This window comes from Kryptolebias marmoratus, linkage group LG6, assembly GCF_001649575.2.
Source record: "Kryptolebias marmoratus isolate JLee-2015 linkage group LG6, ASM164957v2, whole genome shotgun sequence".
Lineage (NCBI taxonomy): Eukaryota > Metazoa > Chordata > Actinopteri > Cyprinodontiformes > Rivulidae > Kryptolebias > Kryptolebias marmoratus.
The window spans coordinates 12,632,641-12,659,122 of NC_051435.1; the positions used below are offsets into that span (position 1 = coordinate 12,632,641).

Sequence of the window (26,482 nt, forward strand, 5' to 3'; positions counted from 1 at the left end):
GGGGGGGGGGGGGGGGGGGTGAAGGATGCAGTGTGAGCTCTGCTGCAGCTTCAGCTGATGCTGAGCACCGCCGCATTGGGCTTGTGCATCTGTCTCACATACTCAGTCACCTCTGAATATCCTAAACCTTCCTTTTCTCTCTCTTATTTGCATTAACAATGTCATAAATGAATCTGTTTCAATTTTACCCCCACAAAATTAGACTTCCTTTACTTCGTGACTTGAGTAATTTGGAAATAAATAGGTTACACTGACTGCAATCCTTCATGTCCAGAGGGAGTGTCTGATTCCATGGTCAGGCAAACAGCAATATGGCTGAATGCTTATTTAGTTCAGCTGAAAAATCCCAGGGCAGTGGCAAAAACACTGCGTGAATCATAATGAATGGACGGCAAATAACATGCAGCAGTTTCAATGGAAAAATAAAGCCATCATTAATAGAGAAAAGTAAATGAAAAGCCAAAAATGTACGGAATGAAATGCCTAATTCTGGCGGCGATCCAGTTTAGGCTTTACAGAGAACTCTGTTTGTAAAACAGACCAGACGAGGGGAGGATTTGAGCCTTTTAGGCCAAGACATCAAATGAGGGAGTGTTCTTCAACAAAAGATTAGTTGCACTTGATCACAGGCTGCCCCACTCTGCCAACCGCACAGATATTGGGAGTGGAGCAACAAAACTAAATCACATACGAGGTTTCAGAAATACCGAGGGATAATTCATCCGCTGGAGTGGCCCCTGCTTAAAATGTCTCCAGACCGTGATCAGAAAAACAGAAGATAACAGCAAAAAAAAGGAAAGAAGAAAAACTGTAAATGTTTTTTTTTAGAAAAGCTGGAAAATCACTTTTTTTTTCCCCTCTACACTTTGGGTTTATGTAGGTCAGACGAGCCAATCCTACGGGCTCACACCAGACAGTTCAGAGCCTCAAATGAAGGCTTTTTTTGCTTGTGTGTAAAAATTACATTCAAGCCTTGCACAAAAAGAGATAAATGCTAATCAGAGGAAGGACTATTTAAATACCAACCATCTGAAACAACTCAAACTTTAAAAAAATATATACTAGCCGTTCAAGCAAATGCACCACTTCAGCTTTAGACAGTTACTCAACACAAAGGTCTTAATAAAGAGCTCAAGAACTCAAAGCATGCATTGAGGTTCACTCTTATCTACTTCCACGACAAATTTTAGCTCAATATCAGCAAAACTGACTGAGCTGCGGGAATGCTCGTGTTTGCTGAAGTCAAAATGGTTGTGTCGGCCATCTTGAATTGGGTTGATCAGTTGTGATTACTTTCTGAGAGTTTCATTAAAATCCACCCAGTGGGGTCTTGAGATATTTTGCAAACACACACCCCCACACACAGCCGATTACATGATCACCCGCCTTTCATGATGTTCAGGAATAAAAATCTGAACTATCTCTTTGATGCTTTAGTGACAAATACATGCTGTACATTAAAAAAAAAAAAAACTGTCACATGTTTAAGTGACCATTAGTTTTTTAAAAACTAATGGTAATACAACAAATTCAACCTGAGTAAAAATTGCTTTTTGCAGAGGATTACTCATGCAGAAAACTTTTCTGTCTGTTCCATTATGCAAATGCTCATACACACACAAAGTGCTCATGTGGAGTGCTCGTGTATTCCCTCACATCACAATGGTGCTCTAAACGCTCGCGCTCGTTCCTGCTCGCTGCTGCTCGGTTAATATTTCAGCACGGCTTGACACACTGAACTACATATGAGAGCAGGACGAGGCGAGTGGAGAGGAGAGCAGCCGAGCTCCTAAATGAACAGATTCTGATTCAGAAAAAAAACAGGCGAAAACGAGGGATCAGACTTTGATTATGCAAGTAAAGTCTTCTTCTTTTAGTTTATCCCTTTTCTCACACGTTGGATACAGCCTCCATCCTCCTGCCTCAGCAAAGAGGGATTTAAGGGGTTTAAACAGAAAAACAAGAAGTAATCCTGTGTAAAACTGCAAAATTTATCATTCTCCCTTTTGGGGCCATGTAGGAGAGCTGTGTAAATTTTTTACTTTAAGTGCACAGATTTTTTTTTCCCGATACTTTTACTAAATTTAGGGAAATTGGTGAACATCGGTCGGGGCTGCTGGTTTTAACGCAGCAGCAGAGTAAGACGTCGCTCAAACAACAAGCAGACATTGTTTGAAGTGCCCCAGCTGCCTGTCATGAATCATTTCCCTCAGGGACACAGACTCATCCCATGCCTGTAAGGACATGTCTGCAGCACTGGATTATGGCGCTGACGATGTTGTTGCGACCGTCTCATATGGGATTTTTCTAAGCTTTAGGACGCACTTGTGATGCGTCATAAAATGTCTGGGTTTTTTTTTTTTTATTGTGATACGAAACCTATAAAAAGCACAAAGCTGCAATTTGTGCTGAGGTCATCACAAATAGATGATGCAATTCAATTTCAGGAAGCCTAATATTAATCCTTAAATACAAAAAAATAAATAAATAAAGAGAAAACTTATCCATTTGGACCAAAACCCTGATCTGTTACTTGAATAACAAAAGCTAAATTTGATATTTGTGAGATTATTTTTTTTAAAAGGACACTTATACATTAGTGATCAATAAGGCAGAGATTAAAACAGATTATTTGGAGGCTCTGAAGAGGGATTCTGTAAAAAAAAAGACTGCGAGTAGTCAATATCTTACCTGTAGTAGACAGTACAAATTAGTAGCTAGAAATGTTCACGGAGTAAAGCTAAAATATGAACTATTATGATATTCCTGGCAGAAAAGCTACAACTGGCTGCTAATAATTGCACTTGCATATAACCATAGATTTATGCAAATAATGTAATTTGAAACTGACAGCAACGAAAAAGTTGATAAAGTCACCTTTAAACAAACAAAATCTTTGAGATTGAAGTTTTGTTTTGTTCTTTTTTTTTAAATGGCAGCAATCCAGTTTGGTTTTGGCCTCACTCTGACTAGCCATTAATTCATCAGTCTGGTCAGATTTAAACTCTGTTTCTCCAAACTGAGGTCACTCAAAGAGTTACCTGCAGCAGATAACATAATAACTGTTTATAATCTTTCCATATAACCCCGCTACAGAAGATCTGAATTAACGCTTTAAGTTGTTTAAGGTGGCTGAAGTTGATATCTCTGCCTGAGTCTTCAAACTGAAATTGTTCTGACTTCTGTCTACAATAGTTAAGGTACTGACGACTCAGAAGTGCTGCACAAAACCCATTTATAAAAATGTTGCCCTGTCCCAGGGGTGAGCAACCCTGGTCCTGGAGGGCCACCATCCTGCATGTTTTACTTGTTTCTCTGCTTCAACACACCTGATATGAATCAATGTGTCATTAACAGGCTTCTGCAGAACATGAAGAGGTCATTTAAGCACTGAATCAGGTGTGTTGAAGCAGGGAAACAAGGAAAACATGCAGGATAGTGGCCATCCAGGACCAGAATTGCCCACCCCTGCCCAGGAGTGTGAGCAGAGTGTTAACGAAACATCAACAGACTGCAGTACTGCTGCTCTGCAACGCTTCAAAATCCATGAATCTGCTAAATAAATGTGGGGTTGAACAGAACCCTGTCCCTGCCATATTTGTTGTTGTCACTTTGTTTTTTAATATTCACCCAAAATCAATATTTTAGACTGTATTTTGATTATTTACTCTAAAGTGTGATGAATGTTTAAGGTGTGGGCAGACTGCTGAATCATGGGCTTGTAGCTGTGATTCTTCTCGCTGTGAAACACACACCCCGCCTCAGCAGAATCAATACTCCACCGCATATTACAACCCGACATGGAAAACATTCTGAGTCGTTACTGCTGGACTGCAGCTGACAAATGTAGCGGCGCTGCAGCCTCCAGCAGTGTGTCAGGCACGCTGCATCAGGAGGTAGAGTTGCAGGCAGAAAACAAGAAAAACTAAATAAAAACACATAAATGGCTGCGTTGATGTTCAACTCAGACGCTCAAACGTGCAGCCGCCGTGAGGCAGATAAGGAGCTCGAAGCAGCGCCGGGAATCACGGGTTACTGCTGCTCTTGTTACAACAAGCGCTCGCTCTCCTCCCATTGGCTACACCTCCTGCAGTGCTGCCAAAGCATTGATTTTTTTTATTTTGATTTTAAAAACACTATCAGATAGTATTCACTTTCCAGACAGATTTTTGTTTTCCCAGCACTGAAGGCATTAGGTTTTAGATTTTTTTTTTCTTTTTTTTGTTTCAAATGAAAACAAGGTGTATTTTGCCACCGATATGCTCTTGTTGCCCCAAAGAAAGTCAAATCCGTTTTGTTTTTTTAAGTCATTAATTCAAAAAACTATTTGACTATTTGCTATTTGTGGGAAAGTGTGGTTGGTAGCGGTGCACCCATAAAATCATCTACAAAAAAGACCTAGTTGAGAAATGACTGAGTTGGAGCCATTTTGCTCAAATAACATTTCATGCATTGAGATCTTGCACAATATTTTGGAGCTCAGAGTATATGTTGGGGCTGACTCTTGGTGATTACTATGTCAGATTTTAGCTCAATATCTCTAAAGCAGACAGAGTTATAGCCATTTTTTACTTCAGAAGTTTATCAGTTGTGGATGCACATCCAGTGATTACTTTCTGAGAGTTTTATTCTAATCAGTCCAGTGAGTCACCAAATATTTATTATATTTATTAAAACACTGTTGACTCCAACACTGTCCACTTTTAGCTTAATATCTGTAAAATGGTCAGAGTTACAGCCATTTTTGTGTTTCCTAAGGTCAGTAGCCTGTGGTGGCCATCTTGAATTGGTTTGACTCCACAAGTTATTGGCAAAGTTTTCAAAAGCAGAGCTCACACCTGTTAATTTGCTGGTTTATGAAACAGACTAAAAAATAATTGCCCCCTCTTCGTGTTTCAGCAGCAGGTACTATAAATGCATTTTGTAGGTAGTTTATTTAATAAACGAAAAAATTAGTTTTTCTTTATCAAAGCTCAAACTTTGCTGAAACAAATCTTCTCAAAAATGATCACGTTATGCTATAAGCACAGTGATCACCCATTTTTTAAACTAAAGATTTGGATTTCTGTGTGTTTAGAAAAGCAGCAATGGACCAATAAATGCTCAAACACTGTTTCTCCCCTCCAGCTGGACTCAGACAGAAACAACACCTGCTGCATGTGGCCGCTCTTACCCACGTTAAACTACAAAACTACACCGCCTCTACTAATACAGCCCTTTCAAGCTGTAAGCAGCACATTCGGGGTGGAGCTGAGCTCAGAACATCAAAGCTAGCTTTAATCGACGGAGCGTCCAGCAGAGTTTCTCCTTTCACCCCAAGGAGGGAGCAACTCTGCTAAAGAGTCTTTGCGGGGTGAAGGTTAGGCCCACAGCTGCTCGTGTTTCCACACCCAGGCCCTGCAGAGAGAGGTGTGTGTGTGTGTTTGATTGTTTGTCCAAAATGTGGACCACTGAGGCAACACTCCCCCAAATCCATCAGGACAGGCCCGTACCAACCTAGCTGGAATCCTCCAGGCACTCCTAAAAGGAAGTGGCTGTTTCCTGCTGATGTGTGCGTCAACCCTGTCATAACAAAGCTGCCTCTCGCTGTCCTCCAAACAACATCATCGTGACTCCTAAACACGGAGAAGCTCAGTGGAAAAACTTCAACAACCCAAGCGTGAGCAAAACTTTACAGAGCCAGGCGTGATATTAACCTCCGATGGCTTCTTCTTTCCTTTTCTTTAAATGTTAGAAGTCAACATCTGAGTCAGTTCCCAGAGGTTTCTGGTTGAGAGTCATGTTGTGGGTACGGCCCAGCAGTGGGTGGGCTGCAAAGATAGGTCTGGAATTTCAATAACCACAAACGCCTCATATGTTTATGCCAAGTTTACATTACAACCTCTAAAATTCTTGAGGCAGCACAGCTAACTCACATCATTGTTCAGTCTGTGCATTGTGTTTCTTCTGACTTTTTTTTTGTGGTCTCCTTTGACCCACAGTTCACACTCAGGTTATCTTCACCCTCTTAAAATGGCACAAAACAAACACAGCACAACCACATCCCCTTCCTTTGAGATGGTTTATTTATCCCCAGAGAAGAAAATGGCCCATTTTTCCTGAGGAGCAGCACTTCCTTCACTTTGTAGTGGAGTAGCCCATGCATGGAAAAAAAAACTATATGTTGTAACTAACACAAACTCTGCTTATCCACATTCCATAAGTGCCAAACGGCTCTGTTAAATCTGCTGTCAGAAAGCTGCATCTTGGTTCGATGTAATATTATCATTAGAAGATGTGAATCCATGCCTTTCCAGAAACTTGGTCTGAAATGGGGCCAAACCCAGAGGGCCTGTGGTCACCATCCCTTCTTGTCGTATTCTGGCTTTAGAAAACACAACAAGGATTAATCTCAATACACTATAGTCCACCAGAAAGCAGAGCAAAAATCATATTTCAAGTTACTTACAGTAAAAGGCGTTACTCTTTGCTTCTTTGTTCTGAAATATTATACATGTAAACTGTTAAAAAGTAGAGAAAAACCTTTACTTTTACTATTTCAGCTGACAGTAGCTGATTAAATATGCTCATTTTATGCTCACAAAAGCAGCCAGAAGCTATGTTTAAATGTAAAACATCACAGCATTGTGCTACTGCCACCTACAGGAAAAGAATGGTACTACACCCTTAAACATCTGTATACTATTTATTTTATGGCATATTGTACACCATATGAATGAATATAGAGAGAGTGCTGAAGTAACAGCCCCGAGGCATTCTGGCAACTTAACAATAAAGCTAATTAAGGGTTTACGCTGCTGACACTGCTTTGTGGAAACAACATGCGCTCAGACTGAATAATCCAGCCATTGTTAGCTTCATCTGTGTCACAAGTTTGAGCAGAAATCTTTCCACACAGAAAGAAGCTGTAGCAGTGCTCTGACAGCTCATTAAAGCTGCAAAGAGATGCTGTTTATCCGTGGAATCTGGGACGACTGAACCTGCAGCTAGTTTACTTTTTCTTTGTTCTGTTCAGTGTAGTGATTAGAACAAGTCCAGGTACGCCGACGACTGAGCAAAGCACCGATGCTTCAGTGCAGTTCTGAGCCGGAACTACATTTTGCAATGTAATGGACCAATATCCGGCTGGGACAGGATTTCAGAGGCACAGGGATCGTCCTGCTCAGGCTCTGACATGCAGAGGTGGGAAACTGAGAGCGCACCTCGTCAGAAACAAGCTCACACTGGTCTGGCACGAAGCCATCACAGGGAGGAAAAGGGCCGTCATACCTGCTGCTGCAGGATTTCGCTTCACTTTGTAGTGATGCTAAACTAATGAGGCCGCACATCACTAATTTAACCCCACTAAGAAACAAACAGTCAGATGAAACCCTATTACAGCGTTAAACCAGGGTTTACTGCTCCTCAGGTCAATTTAAAACCCATTTTTTGTACTTATTTGATCACTGACACTGGCAGGTTGTAAAACCAGACCACAAAAGTAAAAAAAGACTGGAAATTTAGCTAAAATTTCTCATCTCTCTTTAATTTACACATTACATGAGATCTTCATAACAAATGAGAACAGACTGTGATACATCATTAATCCAGCTGTTTTAGTTCAACTTAACCTGAACTCAAAGATTTACTTCATTTACAATCAAAATCAGTCAGATTTAGCAGATTAAACTGCAGCTTCATTCCTTTCTGTTAAACATGGCAGTCTGTATATAAAGCTGGCATTTAAGGAGGAAGATGGAGTCCCAGTATAAAGTATTATACTGTATTTGTAGTATACTGTATTAACTCTGGTGTTGATGCTGGTCGTGGTTCAGATGTTACAGGAAAAGCAGAGAGTTGTGAGCGTCGTGAAGACAGAAGACAGAGAGAAAAGTGAGTATTTGCAATATTCAGTACTATCAAAAATCACACATTTTTTAAAAATATTGTGCAGTCCCAGTCCAGAGCAGCATATAGAATAGTGCACAATGAAATGAAGGTGTCGTACTGCTGGGAGACGGTAGTATTCTGGGAGTTTGGGAACCTTAAAGGATCATCTGTCAGGTCTGCTGGCTCTTTGTTTGTAATTAGTGGAAATCCTCTTGGCCCAGGCTGGCTGAGCTCTGCCGACAATCAGGGGAAACGCAGCGTGGAAAGAGGAGATGAACAAATGTCCGTGCACCTGTGCCACCTCAGTGGACGTGGATTTACCCGACAAACACGGGGACAATGGCGTGCTGCGGCTCCAGTCAGCCACTACCACCTGATGTAAACTAGGCCGGTCAGGGGGCCCCACACCCTTCCTGAGAAAGCAAACAAGCTGTGGGAACGTGATCGTTGTCAAAAAAAAAGTTGGCTTTGAGAGTAAATTTTGCCAAATACTTCGTCTCGTGGCCTGCGTTTGTTTGGATCGGCCCGAGTCAAGTGACAGACACAACGCAGCGGCACTCTTTCAACATAATAAAGGAGAAAAAACATGTCAATATTTTCTGCAGATTACTTCTTTCTTGTTTGATTTCGCAAGGTTCAGCCTCCCTCTTGGATCAGGGTAACATCAGCTGCTGTAGCTACTAAGAAGGATTTGACATTTTTCAGAGGCTTAAGGGATCCACTCCTGAAAGTATTTGTCACGAAATGGAAAAAAAAAAAAAGGATAATAGCTGCAGAGAATGGTTGATCAGGAATCAATCCTCCAAGGTTAGCCAACGATATGCGCTGCTTTTGTTGCCTTTTTATAAAAATACACAACTAATAAGTTCCCTGCGGCGCTCTGTTAGTGGGGGAGGGTGAGCTTAAAGGACTGACAGACTCTAATGTCAGATTAAGTGAAGTCAGGGATACTGAGCCGTTTATCTGCACGGTTTCCAACGCTCGCCATGCGCGCCGCCTGCATGCTACACGACTTCAAGCGCGGCCGCATGTCAGCGCGGACCAGGGTCACTCTGTAGCCCCTCCACGGAGAAGAAGTGTGACACGGAAGCGGGCCTTCAGCCACACGTAAACAACGCGCAGCTCGCTTTATTTATCCATCCCAGAGTGGGACACTGTGGAAACACCAAGTGAGCACTCAGAGAACTCCTGTCTCCTGACGCTAAGTCACTGAAAAACAAACGGAGAAAAACAAAACCAAGACAAGGCTTTGTCTCGATAACAGGCTTTGATAGAAAAACCAAACTCAGATTAGCGGAGTAACAGGACCTCTTGCCATTCAAGAGGTTCATTTTGTCTTAAACCTGAGTAATGATTCCTTCTTTTACATTTCTAAAATCTAGACTTATTCATAACAGTAGATGAAGAAGCCTTTTGGGAAAATCTGTCACTTTAAAACCAAAGTTTATAGTGGCCAAAGCTTGAACAGTAGGTTTTTATGATAGAAAAAAGACAAAACTATATATTGTTCATTAAAATAATTCTCTCTTTGGACAACTTGTCAAAAAGTTTTGCACTGAAAGAGGCTAGCTTTGCACATAATCCGTGCTTCAGTGCTGCTCAGTGTAATAAACTGGGTCTAACACTTAAAGGGACAGCTCAGATATTCTGTAGTCCTGTTCTGTGGTGTTTATGTCCGTAATCAATATCTTACCTGCAGTAGCAGTTTGGAAATATTAGGCAGAAGCTAACCAAAAGTTCAAAAGGAGGTTTCTGCTGTCTTAAGGCGATAATTTACGTTTTAAAGTGGGACTGAAGGTGAACAAATAGTATCTTACCGGCTGTAGATAGCTCTTTAAGCAACCTCAGTTTGGAGAAATAGAGTTTAATTCTGACCGGATTGATGAGCTAACAGCTAGTCTGAGTGAAGCAAAGACTAAAGTGCAGATGCTGCCATCTTAAAACTCCTTTCTTGAACATCTCAAAGCAGTTCAGCTGCTGCTATTTGTGCTTACAACTAACCACAAGAGTTTATGTAAATAATCATATCATGTGTAAAACAGTGTTCAATGAACTGCTGTAAAAGAAATATGCTTTGGTTTTGTTCCTGCTCAGACTAGCAGTTAGCTTGTGTCCTATTAAGAAAACTTCTGCTTGATATTACAAACCAAGAAGTGATTTTTACTGCAGGTAAGATATTGACTGCTTAAAACGGCTCCACAGAACGCCTCTTCAAGAAATCTGATCTACAGCTTTAAGCTTTTCTGTGAGGCGTGAACTCAGCACTGATGAACGGCCATTTTTTTCCCCCAGACGTGTGTTTTTAGGTATCAGCTTAATATAAAAAACTAAAAGATGATAGGTAAGCGCTCCCCTGATACCTTCTCTAGACCGGCTCAGCCACTTGTTTCCTTCTCTTGCCAGAGAGTGAGGAATGTCAGCTATGCAGACAGGCTGGTAAAAAGTCATTACACCCCTCTCCTCCTCCTCCACCCTCCACCCTTTACCCCCATCCCACCTGGCTGCAGCAGCTCCCGAACACTTTGCACAATAAGACCGAACCCCGAGGAGGGCAGGGGAGAAGCTGGGTCTCAGTTTAATTAAACTGACAGCGGGCGCTGTGGGAAGGGAGGAAACATGACTGGTGAAGGTTAACCTCACAATAAGTGATTTTCCACTTCCTTGTAAGAAAGAAAGAAAGAAAGAAAAGCCTTCAGTTCGTCACTCGTCACTAATTTGGGCGATTTGGCTGGAGTCAAATAAGCGTCGGGCACTTTCAAAGAACTCCCAGATGAAACGTCATCTGTGCAGCCCGATAACGATCCGAACGCAGCGGCAGGACGGGAACGGCGAGTAGCTCTCAGCACCTCTTAGTCAAAACACCCGTCCTCAACAAGGAACACAGAAAGACCTGATAGACAACCACGACATTGTCTGTTTGGGTTTAATATTTTTGTTTTCACAGTCCAAACAGCGGCTGATCTGCGCTGTGATCTGGAACAACGACTGCGGGGTCAGTGACCACAGATCGGGTCAGACATGCTGGTCGAAGAGGATTAGGTTAGTGTGTGGCCTGCTTGCCTGACACCAAGGCCACAACAGTCTCAGAGACAGAGATTGGTGATACTAAACAGGTGCACAAAGAAACCAGTAATTAGGTTTTCTTATAATTATATGTAATTACGTTCCAAGGTTTGTGTGCTGGATTACTGTATAATAACAAGGTATCAAATGACAACATGAAAAGGATGTTACCACTTTATACATTCTTTTTATTCAAACGCCCTAACTGCAGCTCCTGAGTTTTGTTTCGCGGATTTAGCTGCACCGTTTCATCCCACTAAATAAATTTCATGAAAAGGACTCTTCTATACCTATTTCAGGCTCAAACTAAAGAATCACAATCTCATTTTCTTGCAAACTTTCAAGCTGTTTTAAATAAATGTGGCCATAGACGGAAAGAACGGGGATTGTAAAGCTTAAAATGAAGCTTTTGAAATGAAGACACAAACGTGTATTTGTCAGAAATCCAACGAGGTTCTCAGAGCGTTTCTTTAACCTGCTGTATTTTGACTATTTCCTCATGCCAGTAGGTGTTCTCTTTTCTTATCTTTTCTTTGAGAGATAAATGCTTATTGCATCAAAACATTTTGGCAAAAGTTATTTCTGACTCCCCTGTGCACATCAGTTCTTTTTCGAAAATGGCAAAACAACTCCGGCTGGTGTAAAAACAGCCATTTTTCCCCAAATTGAGAAAGTTTTTATTTCCTCATCGAAGTTAAAATCAGCCTATTTGTTATGTAGATAGTTCAGCCTGAAAAGGAGCGGATCACTGAACAAGAGCTACTCGCTGCTAGCTAGAAGGAGCAACGTTGTAGAAAATGGCTTCTACTTGTGGAGAAACGATGAGATCGTTTGGAGCGTCGCTCTGCTGCCTAACCTTGAATCTCTCCCGTCACGCTGGAAGTCGTTTCCCCACAATTACACGTTAGTGGAGCTGTGGAGGTTGAGAGGGAAGCCTCACTTTTACAGAGAATTTAAAACACTCAAGAGTTCTTTTTTTACCTAAATTAACACAAATGTGAACAAGAACTTTATCCTCCGTGGCTCCAAGCTTTCAGATCACGTCTAAAGCTCACACGGGCCTCTAACAGAACTGATGAATGAGCGATGGTAAGCATAGCAGTCTCCACCTACACTTGATTTATGTCCCTCTGGTGTGGGCCGGTCCATGTGAAGGGCTGCTTGTCCTGGGGCCATTCATATGACTGAGGTCAGGGAGGTTAGACAGCCTGGCCAAGAACTCTGCCTCCAAATACAAACTGAAACCTGAGTCTAAAACAAAAAGAAAGACAAGAGAAACACACACACACATACACATAGCGTGACATGTAAACGGCTGCTCCATTCATTCAAATGTTCTTCCTTGTTATTAGATCAGACGTTACAATGTCAGAGTGTGATCAGTTTACACACGAAGGGAAACTGGATTAGTCTCGTAATGATCACAGAGGGAAAAACCAAACGCAAAGGAGTCGTGACTCAGCAGCTGCAGCAAGTGGATGCCGACTCAAAAATAGCCGCACTAATGGATGGATGATGGAGGCGAAGCGCTGCTGGTGATAATGTGAGGCGGGGTGTGTGTGTGTGTGTCTGCAGCGAGATGTGAGGACGTCCGAATCAGGCTGTTTAAGACTAACCTGAGAGCAGCTCAACTCCTTCAAAGATGTACAACTTCTGGAGCCAGCCCATACAATATGGCCGCCACAGCTAATCAACCTCGACAAACAGAAAAACGGCTGTAACTCAGTCTATTTGACAGATACTGAGCTAAAATTTGACATGGTAGTAGCTGGGACTCATACCTGACGCATGCTCTGAGCAGAACACCTTGCACAACATCTTCGCTTAACTTTGGCTTTCACTATTGGGCTCGGCCCTGCCTGTCTGTTAGCAAAAAAACGTATGAACTGCTTGACGGATCACAATGAAACTCTCAGAAAGCATTCATTGGATGTAAATCTACAGCTGATTCACTTTTGCAGTCAATCGGATTTAAGATGGCCGCCACAGCTGATCAAACGTTGCCAACACAAAAATGGCTATAACGTAGTCATATTTACTGGCACTGAGCCAAAATTTGACGAGGTAGTAGATGAGAGTCAGCCCCAACACTTTCTTTGAGCGATATTGCAATCTTCTTTCCTTGAGGCACCATCCTGCTGCCTAAAAAGCAAGTTGCATGAAATATTGAGAAATATTTAAGACTGGAGCTGTTTTTAAGATGCAGCAATCCACTTTGTTTGTGGCCTTGCTCAGACTAGATGTTCGCTCTTCAATCTAGTCAGAATTAAACTCGATTTCTCCAAACTGAGGTCGTTCAAAGAGCTATCTACGGCAGGTGAGATAGTAGTTGTTCAGAGAACTCCCTCACTTCTTTAACATGGCGAGTGCTGAAGGAGGCAGAGAAGAGGAGAGTAAATTCCTGCTCAGTGACAGGGTTTTAAATACTCTTCTGGGGGGGGGGTAAAATAAGTCCCCGAGTTCTGTCATACACTTGCTAAAAGGAAAACACCCAGCAGGCCAGGCTCCTCGGCAGATCCGCTCTGTTATGGTAACCTCATCTGTGCTCCAAAAACAGCTCCGCTCCGTCAGGCGGAACGCTCACAGCGCTCGTGTTGAGCCCAAATACAGGCACAGGAAGCGCGCTCTGTCTAGGAAAAAAAAAAAAAGAAACAGGCCTCTGCTCTCCAAACCAGAAGACGCTGGACAGGAAGTCAAGGGCACTTCCTGCTCCGGCAGAATGGAAGGATTTGGGGAAAGTTAGCAATGGCTGCCGCTCTGTTTGGGGAAAGTCAGGAATTTGATGTTCGCAGCGATGCTGAAAGCGGCTGAGAGAACCCTGAGAACCCAGACCGAGTCAAACATTTGTTCCGTCGATGGAACCACGTTTTATACCTCCGGGTTCTGTTAGGGCACAAAAGTAACGTTCAGCATAAACTCAGTCCATGTCCATGAGGATTAATCAGTTTTCATGAGCGCTGGAACGGATCCTGTCTGTCTGGACGCTGAATCATTTTAGTTGACTTCGCTGCCGACTTCTTGAGAACATCCCAGAATTTATCCAACCAAGTGAGAAAACTGCAAAAATCTAGAGCAGTTTGGACTCTCATGACAACTGCCAAGACGCACAGCCAAACCAAAACAGGACCGTTTTAGGGTTATTACTGTTATCGCCCGCCGCATGAAAGGCAGGCTGTTTTATGTGTGTGTGCAGGTGTTCGTCTGTCTGTTAGCAGAATATCTCGTGAACCTGTGGACGTATTTTAATGAAACTCTTAGAAGGTAATCACTGAATGAGCATCTACAACTGATCAACTTTTGGAGCTACTTTGATAGAAGATGGCCGCCACAGCTGATCAACACAGCAAACACAAAAATGGCTATAACTCAGTCACTTTTACAGTCACTGAGCTCAAATTTGGTATGGTAGTAGCTGAGAGTCATCCCCAGCACATACTCTGAGTGTTAACAGATCGCACAAGATCTTTGTTTAAACCGTTGCTCCGCAAGGAGGCGGGCGACATGCATTCCTTCAGGGAATTCGTATTATATATTTTCCAGCTGATCCATAACTTATAACTGAAGATTTACTCTTATTACTGTTTAGCAAGTTGTGTTTACAAATTCAGGCAAAATTAAAAAAATAAATAAATAAAAGCTTGGAGAAGTTCTCAGACAACAGCGCATGATTATGAAACCAAAAAAGGCAGCTGGAAAACATTTTTTCAAGTTACAACAAAGTCGACAATGCAGTTGTTGAGTAACTGCGGTTGGACGGCCGAGAGACAACCCCTCCGTTGTCCCCCGGCTGAAACGTTTGAGCTGAGTCTTACAAAAAAAAAAAACCAAGCAAACATTATCGAGTGTCTTCCAGCTGTCAGCTCCAAGCAGCGGATGAAGTTGCAACGATGACATAAATGCACCATTAAAAAAAAAACAAAACTAAAACTTTCTTCTCTAATTGATGGTTTTAGGGGCAAACGACAAACTGTTCCAAGTGAGCACCACAGACGTTTCCTGGTGTGAAGAAGTCTCTGGTTTGAAAAAAACCTCACAGAGTCACGCCGTGAGGCCTTCAGGCGCCTTCAGGCTGAATGACTCAACGCTGCTCTTTGATATGGACAAATAATGGAAGCAGAACTTGGGAATGAGAGAGTCTATTCAGAAAGTTCACAAATATGTTTTGTTTCTGTGTGTGTATAAGCTGTCGGTTCTGTGTTACGGTTAACAGACAGAAATCTGTGGTTATCTGCAAGCAAACCGGTCAAATCTGACGAAGCTCTGAAAGATCGACATGGTTTTGTGGTGATTCTGAGTTTCTCTGACCGACAGAGAAACAGCGAGACAACTAATGGCTGCTTCCTGAAGCAGTCTCATGTATTATTGACCCGTCTGCCCTCCTGTCTCACCCCCCCTCGGGTTTTTGTTTTTGCTGAGTACCATTTACCATCACGGCAACAAATGCAGCTTGTGTACACTTTTACTCTGACACACACACACACACACACACACACACACGGGCCTTCTAATGACAGACAGACAGACAGAGTGGGGCGTAAGCAGGGAGGTCAAGCTGCTTAGGCCTCCCACTCGGCTGTAATCTTCTGTCAGCTCAGACCTGAGGCGGACCTGTATAGTGTATCACTCCGAACACAAAGGCTTTGCCTTGGTGGAGGGAGGTCGAGCTTCAGTTGGAGGATCGGGGTGGGGGGGGCTCAGTTCCCAGCCCCTGCATCGTGCCGAAGTGCCCCTGGGCAAGACACCGAACCCCACCTGGTATGCTTATCGGTGCACGAGAGAGAGAACATAAACCGTTCTGAGCAGAAAAAGTGTAAAAAAAAAGAAAGAAAAGTCAAGTTATCCTTTATGTTTCTATATTTTGTTTTCAAAAAACCAGACTGAGTTTTGTAATGTTCCTCATTAATATTTGTTCACGCTTTCTGACAATCTTTCTAAGTGTTTTTTTATTTTTAACACTAGTTTCTTTTCCTCCCATTGCAGCCCACTTGATCATTTTGAAAGGAATGTTGTTTGTTACTGAGCTACTTAACTCTGACCTATGAATCATTCAGTCATTAAAAAAAAAGCTCATAAATTCAAGGAATTGCTGTTTTGTCGACACATAAGACGTACAGAAACATTTTTACTTTCAGGACTGGTTCATTCAGACATCGTTCATCTGTTGTACAGATTTATTTTCAGTCAGACACGTCTTCCTTTGTCCCCCATTTGTCCACTTGTCTCATTTTTAGACACAATACCTTCATGTTCTGGTACAAGAACTGAATATAGGAATGACCGGGGGGGGGGGGGCTGTTAGAGTCCAAGGAAAAACCCCTCTATGAACGTTGAAGAAATATAGATCAGGACCACAATAAAAGACACTAACCTGTGGCTCCTTGGAAACAAAGCAAAGAAATTAGGGGCGGTTTAAAACTTTTGCTCAGAACCTCACGTGATGAAAGCCATAGACAACATTTCCGGTTCGAGTGCAACAAAAACACGGCATCAACCAAACAACAAACCAAAACTAAAAGCTGAAAGCTAAAGAAACACACCTCCCTGTGGGACGATTCTGGGATTCCCACACCTTGGGAATATGTACATTTTTGGATACGGTTTGTAACTTTTTCTTTACCGAGCAGACTGTCTGTAATCTAAATTGCAGTGGGGGTTTATTGCCAACACTGTTTGGCGTTCACAAATTGTAAAGCGCGGCTTGTCACACAAACACCAGGAGATGGATCACAGAGAAGGAACGATGTCCGCGTCCTAAACTGTGACTTTTAATGATGAGTTGTTCCGTTACTCCAGGTTATCCGTCACAGTGCCAGTGACTCGCTCTGTCCCCTGCGCTCGCAGAGTGTGGAAGTTATGCAAGCTCTGGCCATGAGCAGCTAATTGCATCACCCACTCATAATGACACCCATCTGGTGTGGAGCTCCCTCCGGTCAGCCGCAGAGCAGGAACGCGGAGCATTATGGCGGGCAGCCGGTTAGAACTATTGATTCCGGTTACACAACCGCCCACACGTCCGACAGCTTCACATTCGTTACGAGCCGATCAGCGTGTTAACAACACGAAGGGGTGCCAAAGTTACCAAAGTGGTTCTCACATCTAAAGTTGGCCATCGTGGAGCCAACCGAGCTCTCAGGAACAGAGGAGGTGGCTCAGCCGAGGGGCTCCGGCCTGTTCCACGCCTCCCTGCTGTCCAACAATAAACAAAAGAGGCACGAACCAGTGTGTGCCTTCACAAAAATGCACAAACTGTGAGGGGAAGGGACCCGTGCGCAGCCGCTGGCCGAGGGAGGAGTTCGCCGGCACTTCTCCTGTGTTTTGCAAAGCTAAAAAGAGGGGCTTTTAACAAGTTTATGTTCCGAGTGTCCTCACGGTCAAATCCAGAACACGCCACAATCTCTCCTCTATGCCCATTAAACCGATCTCTCCATTCCTGCTGCGGTATTTACATGTTTCACGGAGGAATGCATTATGAGTTGCCGGGACAAAGGAGTCACATTCTTTGTTGCACTGAGAAATGTCAGAATTTGAGACTTTCAACGACTGTTAGAACCGTTCCTTTTCCAGGGGGACAATGGGGAACGATGACACAACCATACAACTTCATGTGTAGATCTTCTCTAATCCACACAAGGTTAACATTTTATATATATAAGCTGGAATTTATGCACACATCCCCACTGATATTTCTAACATTTGGTTAGACGTCCTTTAGACAGCCAACCTCGACCACATCCATCAACGGGTTCGTCTGGATATTTTACCGCTCTTCTTAGCAGAGCTCGTTTAAATTGGTTGGTTTTCTTGGACTTAATTTTCCAGTCGGGTTAGGGTTGAGGCTTTAAGGCGGCCATTCCTGTTAACGTTAACGTTAACCTGCTTTATCCGATCAGAGACCAGTTTTGATGTGTGTTTGGGCTCACCGTCCTGTCATTTTTGAGGTGAAAACTGAAGCATTTGGAGGTAGTCCTTCTGTGTGCGGCGCACCAGTACCACAGCACGATGCTGCCACCACCATGCTTAGCAGCTGCCACACAGTTCTTTGGTTTGAAAGCGTCAACTTGACTCCTCCAAATGTACTTCTCATCACTGGGGCCAAACAGCTCAACCTCTGTCTCGTCCAACCATGAAACCTTTCTTCACAAGGTGTCAGCTTGAGCCTCGGTGGTTCCTGAGAATCCACAAGGAACTGTGCACCTGAACGTTGTTTATAAGAATCACTGAAGTTGTATGTTGTAAAGCGGTTCCACCGTGGAAAAGGGTGGTTCAAATAAATCACTAAAAGCCCCAAATTAAAATGACACTAATGCTCAAGATGAGTGGATGTAAACATTTAACCACAGCTGGATTGATTTGCCGTTGCTTCATTAGGCTGAATGCAGCTTTAACTGTGGGTGTCACATACCACAGGCTCGCTTAAGAGAATATATTTGCTGTCAAATGAGCTCCTGCACTTCTGCTCGCTCAGCCGCTTCCCTACAAGTTAGCTCAGCGCTCCGGAGGCACGCCGATTTCCCAACATGCATACTTGTATCCACTGCTGATCTCCTCCCACAGGCGTCCCTGGCAGAGCACCAGAGTGAGAATGAATAAATCACGCAAAGGTGTGGTCGGATGTCTGGGATCCTGACTCAGGATTCCTTTTCCCTGACAGAAGAACCTGGACTGCGTTCCTTTTTTTTGGCTGCCTGGCAACTTCTTCCGGGGAGAGAGAGCAGGAACAACCAAAGGGGACGGAAGCAACAACCGTAGCCCGATGCAACAAGCGCGCTCGGCGGAAAAGGGACACCGAGCTGCGTGGCGCTCGCTGCACAGATGTTGCCAGTGGGAGCGATGTGTCACCGTCCCTGGACACGTTCTGTGTGCGTGCGTGAGGAACGAAACTGAAACCGTACGGCTTTCTTTGTGAGAGGATATTATGTCATCTGGGTGCATCCCTGTGAAAGTGATGCCCTCACTGACAGCACACAGCCTCTGCTCAGATTCTTTATGAAAAATTACTACAATAGGATGCATAAAGGAGACAACTGATAAAAGTGACGTTTTTTGGAGAGCTAAACTAAAACATGGTTACTGTAGAGGGTTTATTCTGTTATTTCATGTGCAAAATTAAAAAAAAAAGATCTGTAACATGCAGATCATCCTTTCAAACTCAGTCTTTTAAAAAAAATAAGCATCCTATTGGTTGAACCCTATCCTTCCATTTCTAACAGTGTTTAGATCGTTACTCCTACAGCTTTGAAAAAAATAAACCCTTGTGAACCCTTGAGTGGCAATCCACTGAGCGACGAAGACAAACTTCACAAAAAGACTAAAAAACTTTCCCCACAGACAACAATGGGATTTTGGTGAAGCCACCTTTGGAGCTCTAAGAGGGCCACTAAGACGTCTGATAGCTTGAAAGGTTTTTGGACAATCGCAGTTTCTATTTTTTATGGATTTTGGAGATCTTACCACAGACTGGTGAACTTTTGAGTTCGAGCGGTCGACATGTGTCACCATGTTTTACAAACAAGCTTTTCTTATTTCCACAGTCTGTACACTTCCTGTGTAGTTCGTACATCAAAACGAGGGGACCTAGTGTGTCCCTAACAGCTAAAGGACTGACAGTTTGATCTCAAATCCCCACCGATTGCAGAGAGTGCACACCCAGACGTCCATATTCTTAGCTCAGAGGTTTCTCTTCACAACTGGAAGTGTTTGGTCCTTTTAACCCAACATGTCTCCAACATGAAACACTGCAGGAACATAAAAATTTCCACCTGTGTCTATCGGACCCTTCTGCCACTCGCTGCTCGAGCACTTTTCCAGCACAACTTACAGCTTTTGTAACGCAAGTTACTTTCTTCAAGCTTTACGTTCTGTGTGTGGTTGCCATGGTGACCCTAATAAACCTATGGCAGCAGCTTCAGCATCCTTTCTGATCTTGGTTCATCCATCAAAATGTAGCTTCGATTCTAAAAGTAGGTCTCAAACTACCGGTGGGCGCAACAGAAGGAGGCTGCTGTTGGCACCCTTCAAGATGTCTTCAGAAATACTCCATTTACTAAATCAATGTCAACCCCAAGCTGTTTTAAAGTGACCAGGGTGAAAATGAAAAGTCAAGGATTTTTTTTTTTTTTTTCGTTTTTCCACCGCCCACAAGGAGCTTCAGACGTCCTGTGGAAACTGAAAATAACAGAGAGCAGGAAAAGCCTTTTCTGGAACTGTGTCACATCAAACATTTTTTTTTTTTTGTAAGGATTTAATCTCCGCCCGTCCTGGTCAGGGTGACGACATCAGAGCTGTGGGACGACAGCTCCCAGCTGATCTGAGAGCTGTGCGTAAAACCAAGGCTGCTCCGGAAACAGGCACCCCACAGCACTGGACTGAGGCAGAGCAGGAGGTGCGCGTGTGTGTGCGCGCGCGTGCGTGTGTTAGGGGGTGTTAAGGTATGTACTTACGACCAACACGGACGTCCTCACCACCTCCGACACACTCTGCCTGAGCTCGGCCGCGGTGCCAGGTTTGCTCAGGCAGCGCGTAAACTTCCTGGTCTCCGGGTGCGCGGGGGTCCCCATCGCTCACGCGCCGCTCTCCGCATCAAACAGTCCAAAGCCTGCGCGCGCTCTTCCTCGCGGAGCGCCTATTGGAAATCCATCGCGGGTCGACCCGCCTCTCGAGTCCTACTTCTCGTGCGCGCCGCGAGATGGAAGTCGGCTCGCGTCGTCGGACTCCCTCGCGCCCATCGGTTCAGCCGTCGCCCCTTAAAGCCTTGCAGCTTTCCGCGTCGCCGTCCCAGTTAGGTATCCTCCTGAGGAGCGCCTCATTGGCCGCGCGGCGGCAGGCGGGAGGTGTTTAAGCTGGCCCGAACTCGGCGCGCCCCGCCCCTCGCCGGCGCAGAGGCCTGCCCACTCCTGGATGGGAAAGCCACTGGAAGTCCTGGACTTTGGACCGCAGGCGGCTGCAGAGAGCATGTTTCCCCATGACAGCCAAAAGCCCCGACGCGTTTCAGTCCAGAATGAAAAGAAACCGAGGTGACTCACCTCACCTCAAATATGTAGTCGCTTTTTTTAATTGGTTTAACTTTTGAACTGGGGCTCTGTGGGGAAAGTTAGCAACTAATATCCGTTTTAACAACCACCTCGACGAGCAAGAGCTCAGGCGAACACCGTTTTAAAAACACCACGTCGATTTGGCGTTAGAGGATAATTTGTGACGAATTCTTGCCTGCAAGCCAAACAGCAGCAGCAGCTAGCTGTAGCACTTCTAGTGCAGCCGGAAGTGCCACAGGATAACTGTGTAATCTGTGATATTAACCATTAATCAAACTGTTTTCATCTCAATCACATCAGAGTGTTTGAAGGCTTGTTTAGAAGTTAAACTTTTTTTGTTCTGTTTTGCCTTCTGCTGCATATACTTTAAAACCTAAATCAGTAAAAAAAAAAAAAAAAAAAAAACAACTTTTATTAGCTTGGAAATGTAAGATTAAAACTTTTCTTCATTTTAAATCCCCAGAAGACAACAGTTTTTTTTGGTCAATGATGCCATCTGCAGGTCGCACCCGGTACTGCACCATTAAGCAGCCCTTACAGTATTTGCACAATCAGCCCTATCACTGCAATAAAAACAAGCTGGACAAATCTGGGTTTGAATAACGTTTTTTTTTTCTTTTTTTATTGCTTTCATTTCCAAAAAAGCTTTCTTGTTGTCTGGAAAAACCACAGTAATTCCAAGCAGAGCTGAGGTTTTCCCCATCTCATAATACTTCACTGAAAACTGTGTCAAAATGCATATTTCCATTCATTCAGACCCATAAACAGACAAGTGGCAGCTTAGTTCAGTGAGGGAAACCATGTTTGGAACTGAAAGTTTCGATTTAAGTCACACACAATCTTTAAAGCTTTCAATTATGCATTCCTTCATAATAATTTCTGAATGGTAACTTCTGAATAAAAAAAACACTGAGTGTTTATTAAACAATGATAGCAAATAGAAGATTTACTTTCTTAAGACAGCATTAGTGATGATGGCAGCTACACCTGGTAGTAAAATATTTTCATAGTTTCTTTTTTTTTGTTTGTTTTTTTAAACAAGATCATATTGTGCAGAACCAGTCATGAACCAAGCTTTTACAGTTAAAGGGTGGTCTCTTTTCTGTGATTTAAAACCTAATGGGACACAGAGAATCATCCCACTCCCCGTTGTAATAAAAATAACTTTTAAAAAGTCCCAAACATTGCTATAAACTGATTTGGCACTGAAGTTGCTGGATGTATTTTCTCTCTCTCTCTCTCGCTCTTTTATTTTTAAAAACAGCTGTTTTCTGTTAAATGAACGAGCTAAGGAACAAAAACATACGCTGTGGGAATTGAACTGTCTAAGAAAGAATGTATATCAGCGTGTTCCTGCTGTAAAAACAGCCAGGGACAAAATGTAAAAGCAGAAAAGGATAGATAGGAAGTGGTCCGGACCGTTAGAAAAACAGTATAAAATGACATCCGTAAAAAGAGGTTTCTGAGTTGAGAGTAAAAATGCAAGTCTCTGATGCAGTCTAAACCAGCGGACATGTCACCATTAAAGCATTAAAAAGCACCAAATGTGCATGGACACATGTACAAATGTCCCAGGTATGAGTAGAAAAAAAAAGAAAACAAAAAGTCCGGGGGGCAGGAGATCGGGACGGGCAGATTCCACCCATAAGGAGACGGGAAAACGAGGCGGAGCGACTCAGTGAGGGTCTTTGCTGTTCAGGACTCGAGAGTGACTCGCGGGAACCGTAGCGCTGCGGATGACCTCCATCCACCTGCGGGCACACAGAGGCTTCTTATCAGGACAAGTAAAAACCAACAAGATGGAGGAGAAAGAGAACCGGGAGGAACCCGTACCGTTCGAAGGAGTATTCACTCTCTGATCTGAAGTAGTACACGTGGGACTTGAAATGCAGCTTGAAGACATAGTCCTTGTGGATGTTCTCAGTCTCAGAGGGGACGGTGACGGAGTAGCCCAGCAGCGGGAGGCTGGCCAGTGGATAATCATCCTGAGGGAGGAGTTGTAAAGAAAAAATAAATACAGCATCATTCAGATGTTCACCTGGAGAACTTTAAGATACCAGAAAAATTCACATGTGCCACATGATCTAATTGCTATTATTTAAATAAAAATCCAGCTACTACTATTACAACTGCTGCTTAGTTATTATTGTTGAGCTGAGCTGTCAGTGGGAGATACTTCCTGCTTTAATGGCACAGATTTTAAATCTGTGTCGATGTCAGCTATTAATACTTTGTAGATCGAGGCTGAAGTCCTAATTTAATCACAAGCATTGAGATCAAACTTAAAATCTGAGAGCCAGCAGGTTGCTTTAAAAGATGCCGTGGTTTTCTTTTAAACAGATCAGACCTTAAGAACAATATAGAATAACAACGACAAGTAACAAAATAAGAAGAAAGGCACCTTTTTTTTAAAGGCGGGTAATGGTTTAAGGGGATTCTCCTCATCAAACACAGCTGACTGACAGCCAGCAGGCAACAGGAAAAATCCCCTGCACCGTCTTTGTCATCTCATTAAAAGAAATTTACATCTGAAGAATCGCAATTTACTCCTTCTGTGTACATTTTGTAACCTGCTGAATGTGTGATCCAATAACCAGAAGAATATTTGACATCTCTGCGGAAAGAGGGCCACATATTTTCAGGTCTGTAACGTTTTTCTATCGTGATCGTCAGACTTTTATACGAGGACTCAGAAGACCAAATATAGTCACTGAACATTTGCGGTGGCAGGAAGCGTTCACCTCAGACATGCCACACATATTTGATTTTCTACACGGAGATGTGATATAAGAGGAGGGAGGCTGGCTGCACAAACAGCAGGCCTGGCGTTGGCTCGTCACCTGGTGGGACTTGTAGAAAAAAAGACTGAAGTTGGTGAAGACCACCCAGAGCTTCTGCCACCCGTTGCTGTTCTTGAACTTCCTCAGCAGGTTTCCTGACAGCTGGTTCTACGAGAACAACAAGGCAATCAGTTCCTTTCTGAAATGATGGAGCTGCAATTAAAGCAAACACCCAGATAATTGTACTTTTTAAACTTTTTTTGTACTTTAAAACAACTTTAAACTGCTGTTGCAGAGCAATGAAGCTTTCCAATGAGGTTTTACTCTAAAATTAGGCTTATATTGGTATATTCTTTGGCTCTACAAGCCTTTGTAACCATCTAGGAATATTTTTAATGAAAACCAAAGCTTTTAAAAGCTATTTTAAAAGAAAATTATCAAATTTATACTCATTACTTAAAAAGAAAAACATAAAACTTCACATATAAGTGCAAATGTTACAGTAAAGACAGAACTGTTATCAGTTTATTGCAGCTCAGCGATTACTTCTTGTTAGGAACATCTATTGAAGAATAATAAACATGTATTATGTTTTATGTGTTTTATTTCTTCCTAATGCAAATGTGGGTTTTTTGTATTGTTTGGTGTCTTTTAGCAAATCTGCTTTAGAATCACCAGAATCCCAACTGCAGTTTATTTACTTTAATATGTTTTTATTATATTAGTTTATTATAATTGTTGTACTATAGCTTTGTTTTGGAATCTACAGTTGTCAGTCAGTCTACAATGAACCAATCACATCAATAACAATATAAAATAACTAATTTTAAGGATGTTTTCCCCCATAAATGTAAATCCTGTGGTGTGGTGCAGGCACAGTGTGACAGGAAGTCTTTAGACTTTTTGAATTTTATTTTTTTGTTTGTTTGGGACTTAAATGTTATAGGTTTGTAGTTTTTTTTCTAGTATGCATCTGGTTGTTTTCTTTTTCAAATGTATAGTGAAGGAGAAGATTTTCATTCTGGATTACTTTATAATTTTGTGTCTCATTGTCATTTTCTAATTATCTTTAATAAATAGATTTGGACACAAGTGGACTTTAAATTATAGGAGAAACTGTAAGAAGTACAGTGTCCCAAACATCCTTTTTATGAATGCTAAAAGACCTGCTTAGATTAGCTATTTAAATACATTCAATATTTGTCTTTTTGGTCCATGTAAAACTCCCAAATGTGGTTTTTTCTCATCGTGTGTGTGTGTGTGTGTGCGTGTGGATTATTTGGGAAAACAAAACAGAACAAATAACATAAAACAGGGCCTCTCCTGTCTGCCTGGCTCTTTTACCTCCAGACTCCTGCAGGATTCACTAAAGGAGAGGCTCTGAACACGGTACCAGCAGATAACAGACAGAGGAACCGGTCCCTGGCCGTTCGTGGGCCCCACCATGGGGGCCTTATTGTCACAGACCGGACTAGGCTCCTCTACCACGAAGGAATGCACGGGAGAAAAAAAACAACAGACAGGGAGGGAAGGACAGAAACACAGAAACTGAGTAGGTTACACACGAGCATGCAGTGGCAGAGGCAGACAGTGTGTCCAGGCAAAGCTGTGAAGAGGACATTGTTACGGCTACAGAGGAAGAGCAGAAGTGGTGCAGGACACAGCTGGGTTGGACGGAGGCTACGTCACAAAAAACAGGATCCGATCTGTTAAGACGAAGACATTTAGCACATATTGTTTTGCTCTGCATCTAAAAATGGTATCTTTTCATCAAAGAAAGAAGAGACAGATGCACACAGAACAGCAGCAGCTTGGAGGTTAGATTCAGGCAGCACAGAGGCTGCTGTTGAAACAGTAACCTCACTGAGGCTGAACACAGATTTAACATGTCCTCACTGATATACAGAACTTGTAGGAATGGGAAGAAATAGAAATCATTTGAGTCTATTGGCTTTTAAATAGATTAAACATTATGAAGGTATTTAGTGACTTAAAGTAGAAAGGCATGCTGGGTTCTGACATCAAAATTTCTGCAGCTGTAAAAGATGAGTTCATTTCCAGAAGGCATTACTCCTCCGTTTACTGTCTACAGTGGAAAAGCAGAAATAGGGCAATAAAGAAAATTTAGACACTCTGGCTCTAAGCGTCACAGCTTGTAAACACAATTTGTTACCATCTAGGAGTCTTTTCACGGTTTTATGAAGTTTACTCCCTCGCTTCAAGCAAAAGGCTTCGAGTTGAGCGTGACGCTCAGACACTTTGGTCTGTTTCTGTGCTTCTGAAGGCAGAACTCAGATTTATTCATCATGTTTAATGTAAGAGCTGTGAGGGCAAAGGAAGCATATTTAGTTTGCTCTTCTGTATAAACACCCTTGTGTTGTTTTTTGTTAACATCTGCAAGATTTCCTAACACAAGACTCTTCAAAACTATCAATTTTTGACAAAAACTCAAAAATTTAGATAATTAGTGTCCTGGATTGAACCCAACAGCACCTAATCTAATGGGATTTTACTAGGGTGATCATTAATTAAAACTGTTAATAAATAAAGACAGCTATGTTTTTTTTTTCTTTACTTTTTACAGCAACAGAAGATTTGAGTAAAACTTCAGCGTGCCTTTGCGTTTGCCCTGTTCAGTCATAATCAGGAGTCGTTAAGGTCCGGTGCAGCTCAGGAGGACACTGTTCCAAGTGAGAGGTCGAGAAGAATTCAGAAACGCCACAGAAGAAGGAAAAGAAA

At 42.7% G+C, this 26,482-nt stretch overlaps 2 protein-coding genes across 6 annotated transcripts in view; both read right to left on the bottom strand.

Annotated features, from left to right (window-relative positions):
• zmp:0000001200 (dedicator of cytokinesis protein 9) overlaps positions 1 to 20,735 on the bottom strand; it is a 76,921-nt gene extending 56,186 nt beyond the window's left edge. For 2 of the 4 annotated variants that reach the window (XM_037976250.1, XM_037976249.1), the window contains exon 1: positions 20,373 to 20,727. In XM_037976250.1, the coding sequence (XP_037832178.1) occupies positions 20,373 to 20,489 (117 nt within the window). In that variant the 5' untranslated portion in view covers positions 20,490 to 20,727. Of the gene's footprint in view, positions 1 to 20,372 lie in introns of all 4 variants that reach the window. The other 2 variants (XM_017422681.3, XM_037976251.1) reach the window with 2 other exon arrangements.
• Positions 20,736 to 21,557: 822 nt separating this feature from the next.
• Positions 21,558 to 26,482, bottom strand: part of LOC108239762 (FERM, ARHGEF and pleckstrin domain-containing protein 1) — a 49,012-nt gene continuing 44,087 nt past the window's right edge. Inside the window, exons 24-27 of one of the 2 annotated variants that reach the window (XM_037976253.1) lie at positions 25,088 to 25,224; positions 23,804 to 23,911; positions 22,797 to 22,948; positions 21,558 to 22,714 (exon numbers count right to left, since the gene is read on the bottom strand). In XM_037976253.1, the coding sequence (XP_037832181.1) occupies positions 22,639 to 22,714; positions 22,797 to 22,948; positions 23,804 to 23,911; positions 25,088 to 25,224 (473 nt within the window). In that variant the 3' untranslated portion in view covers positions 21,558 to 22,638. The remainder of the gene's footprint in view (positions 22,715 to 22,796; positions 22,949 to 23,803; positions 23,912 to 25,087; positions 25,225 to 26,482) is intronic. The other variant, XM_017422684.3, reaches the window with a different exon arrangement.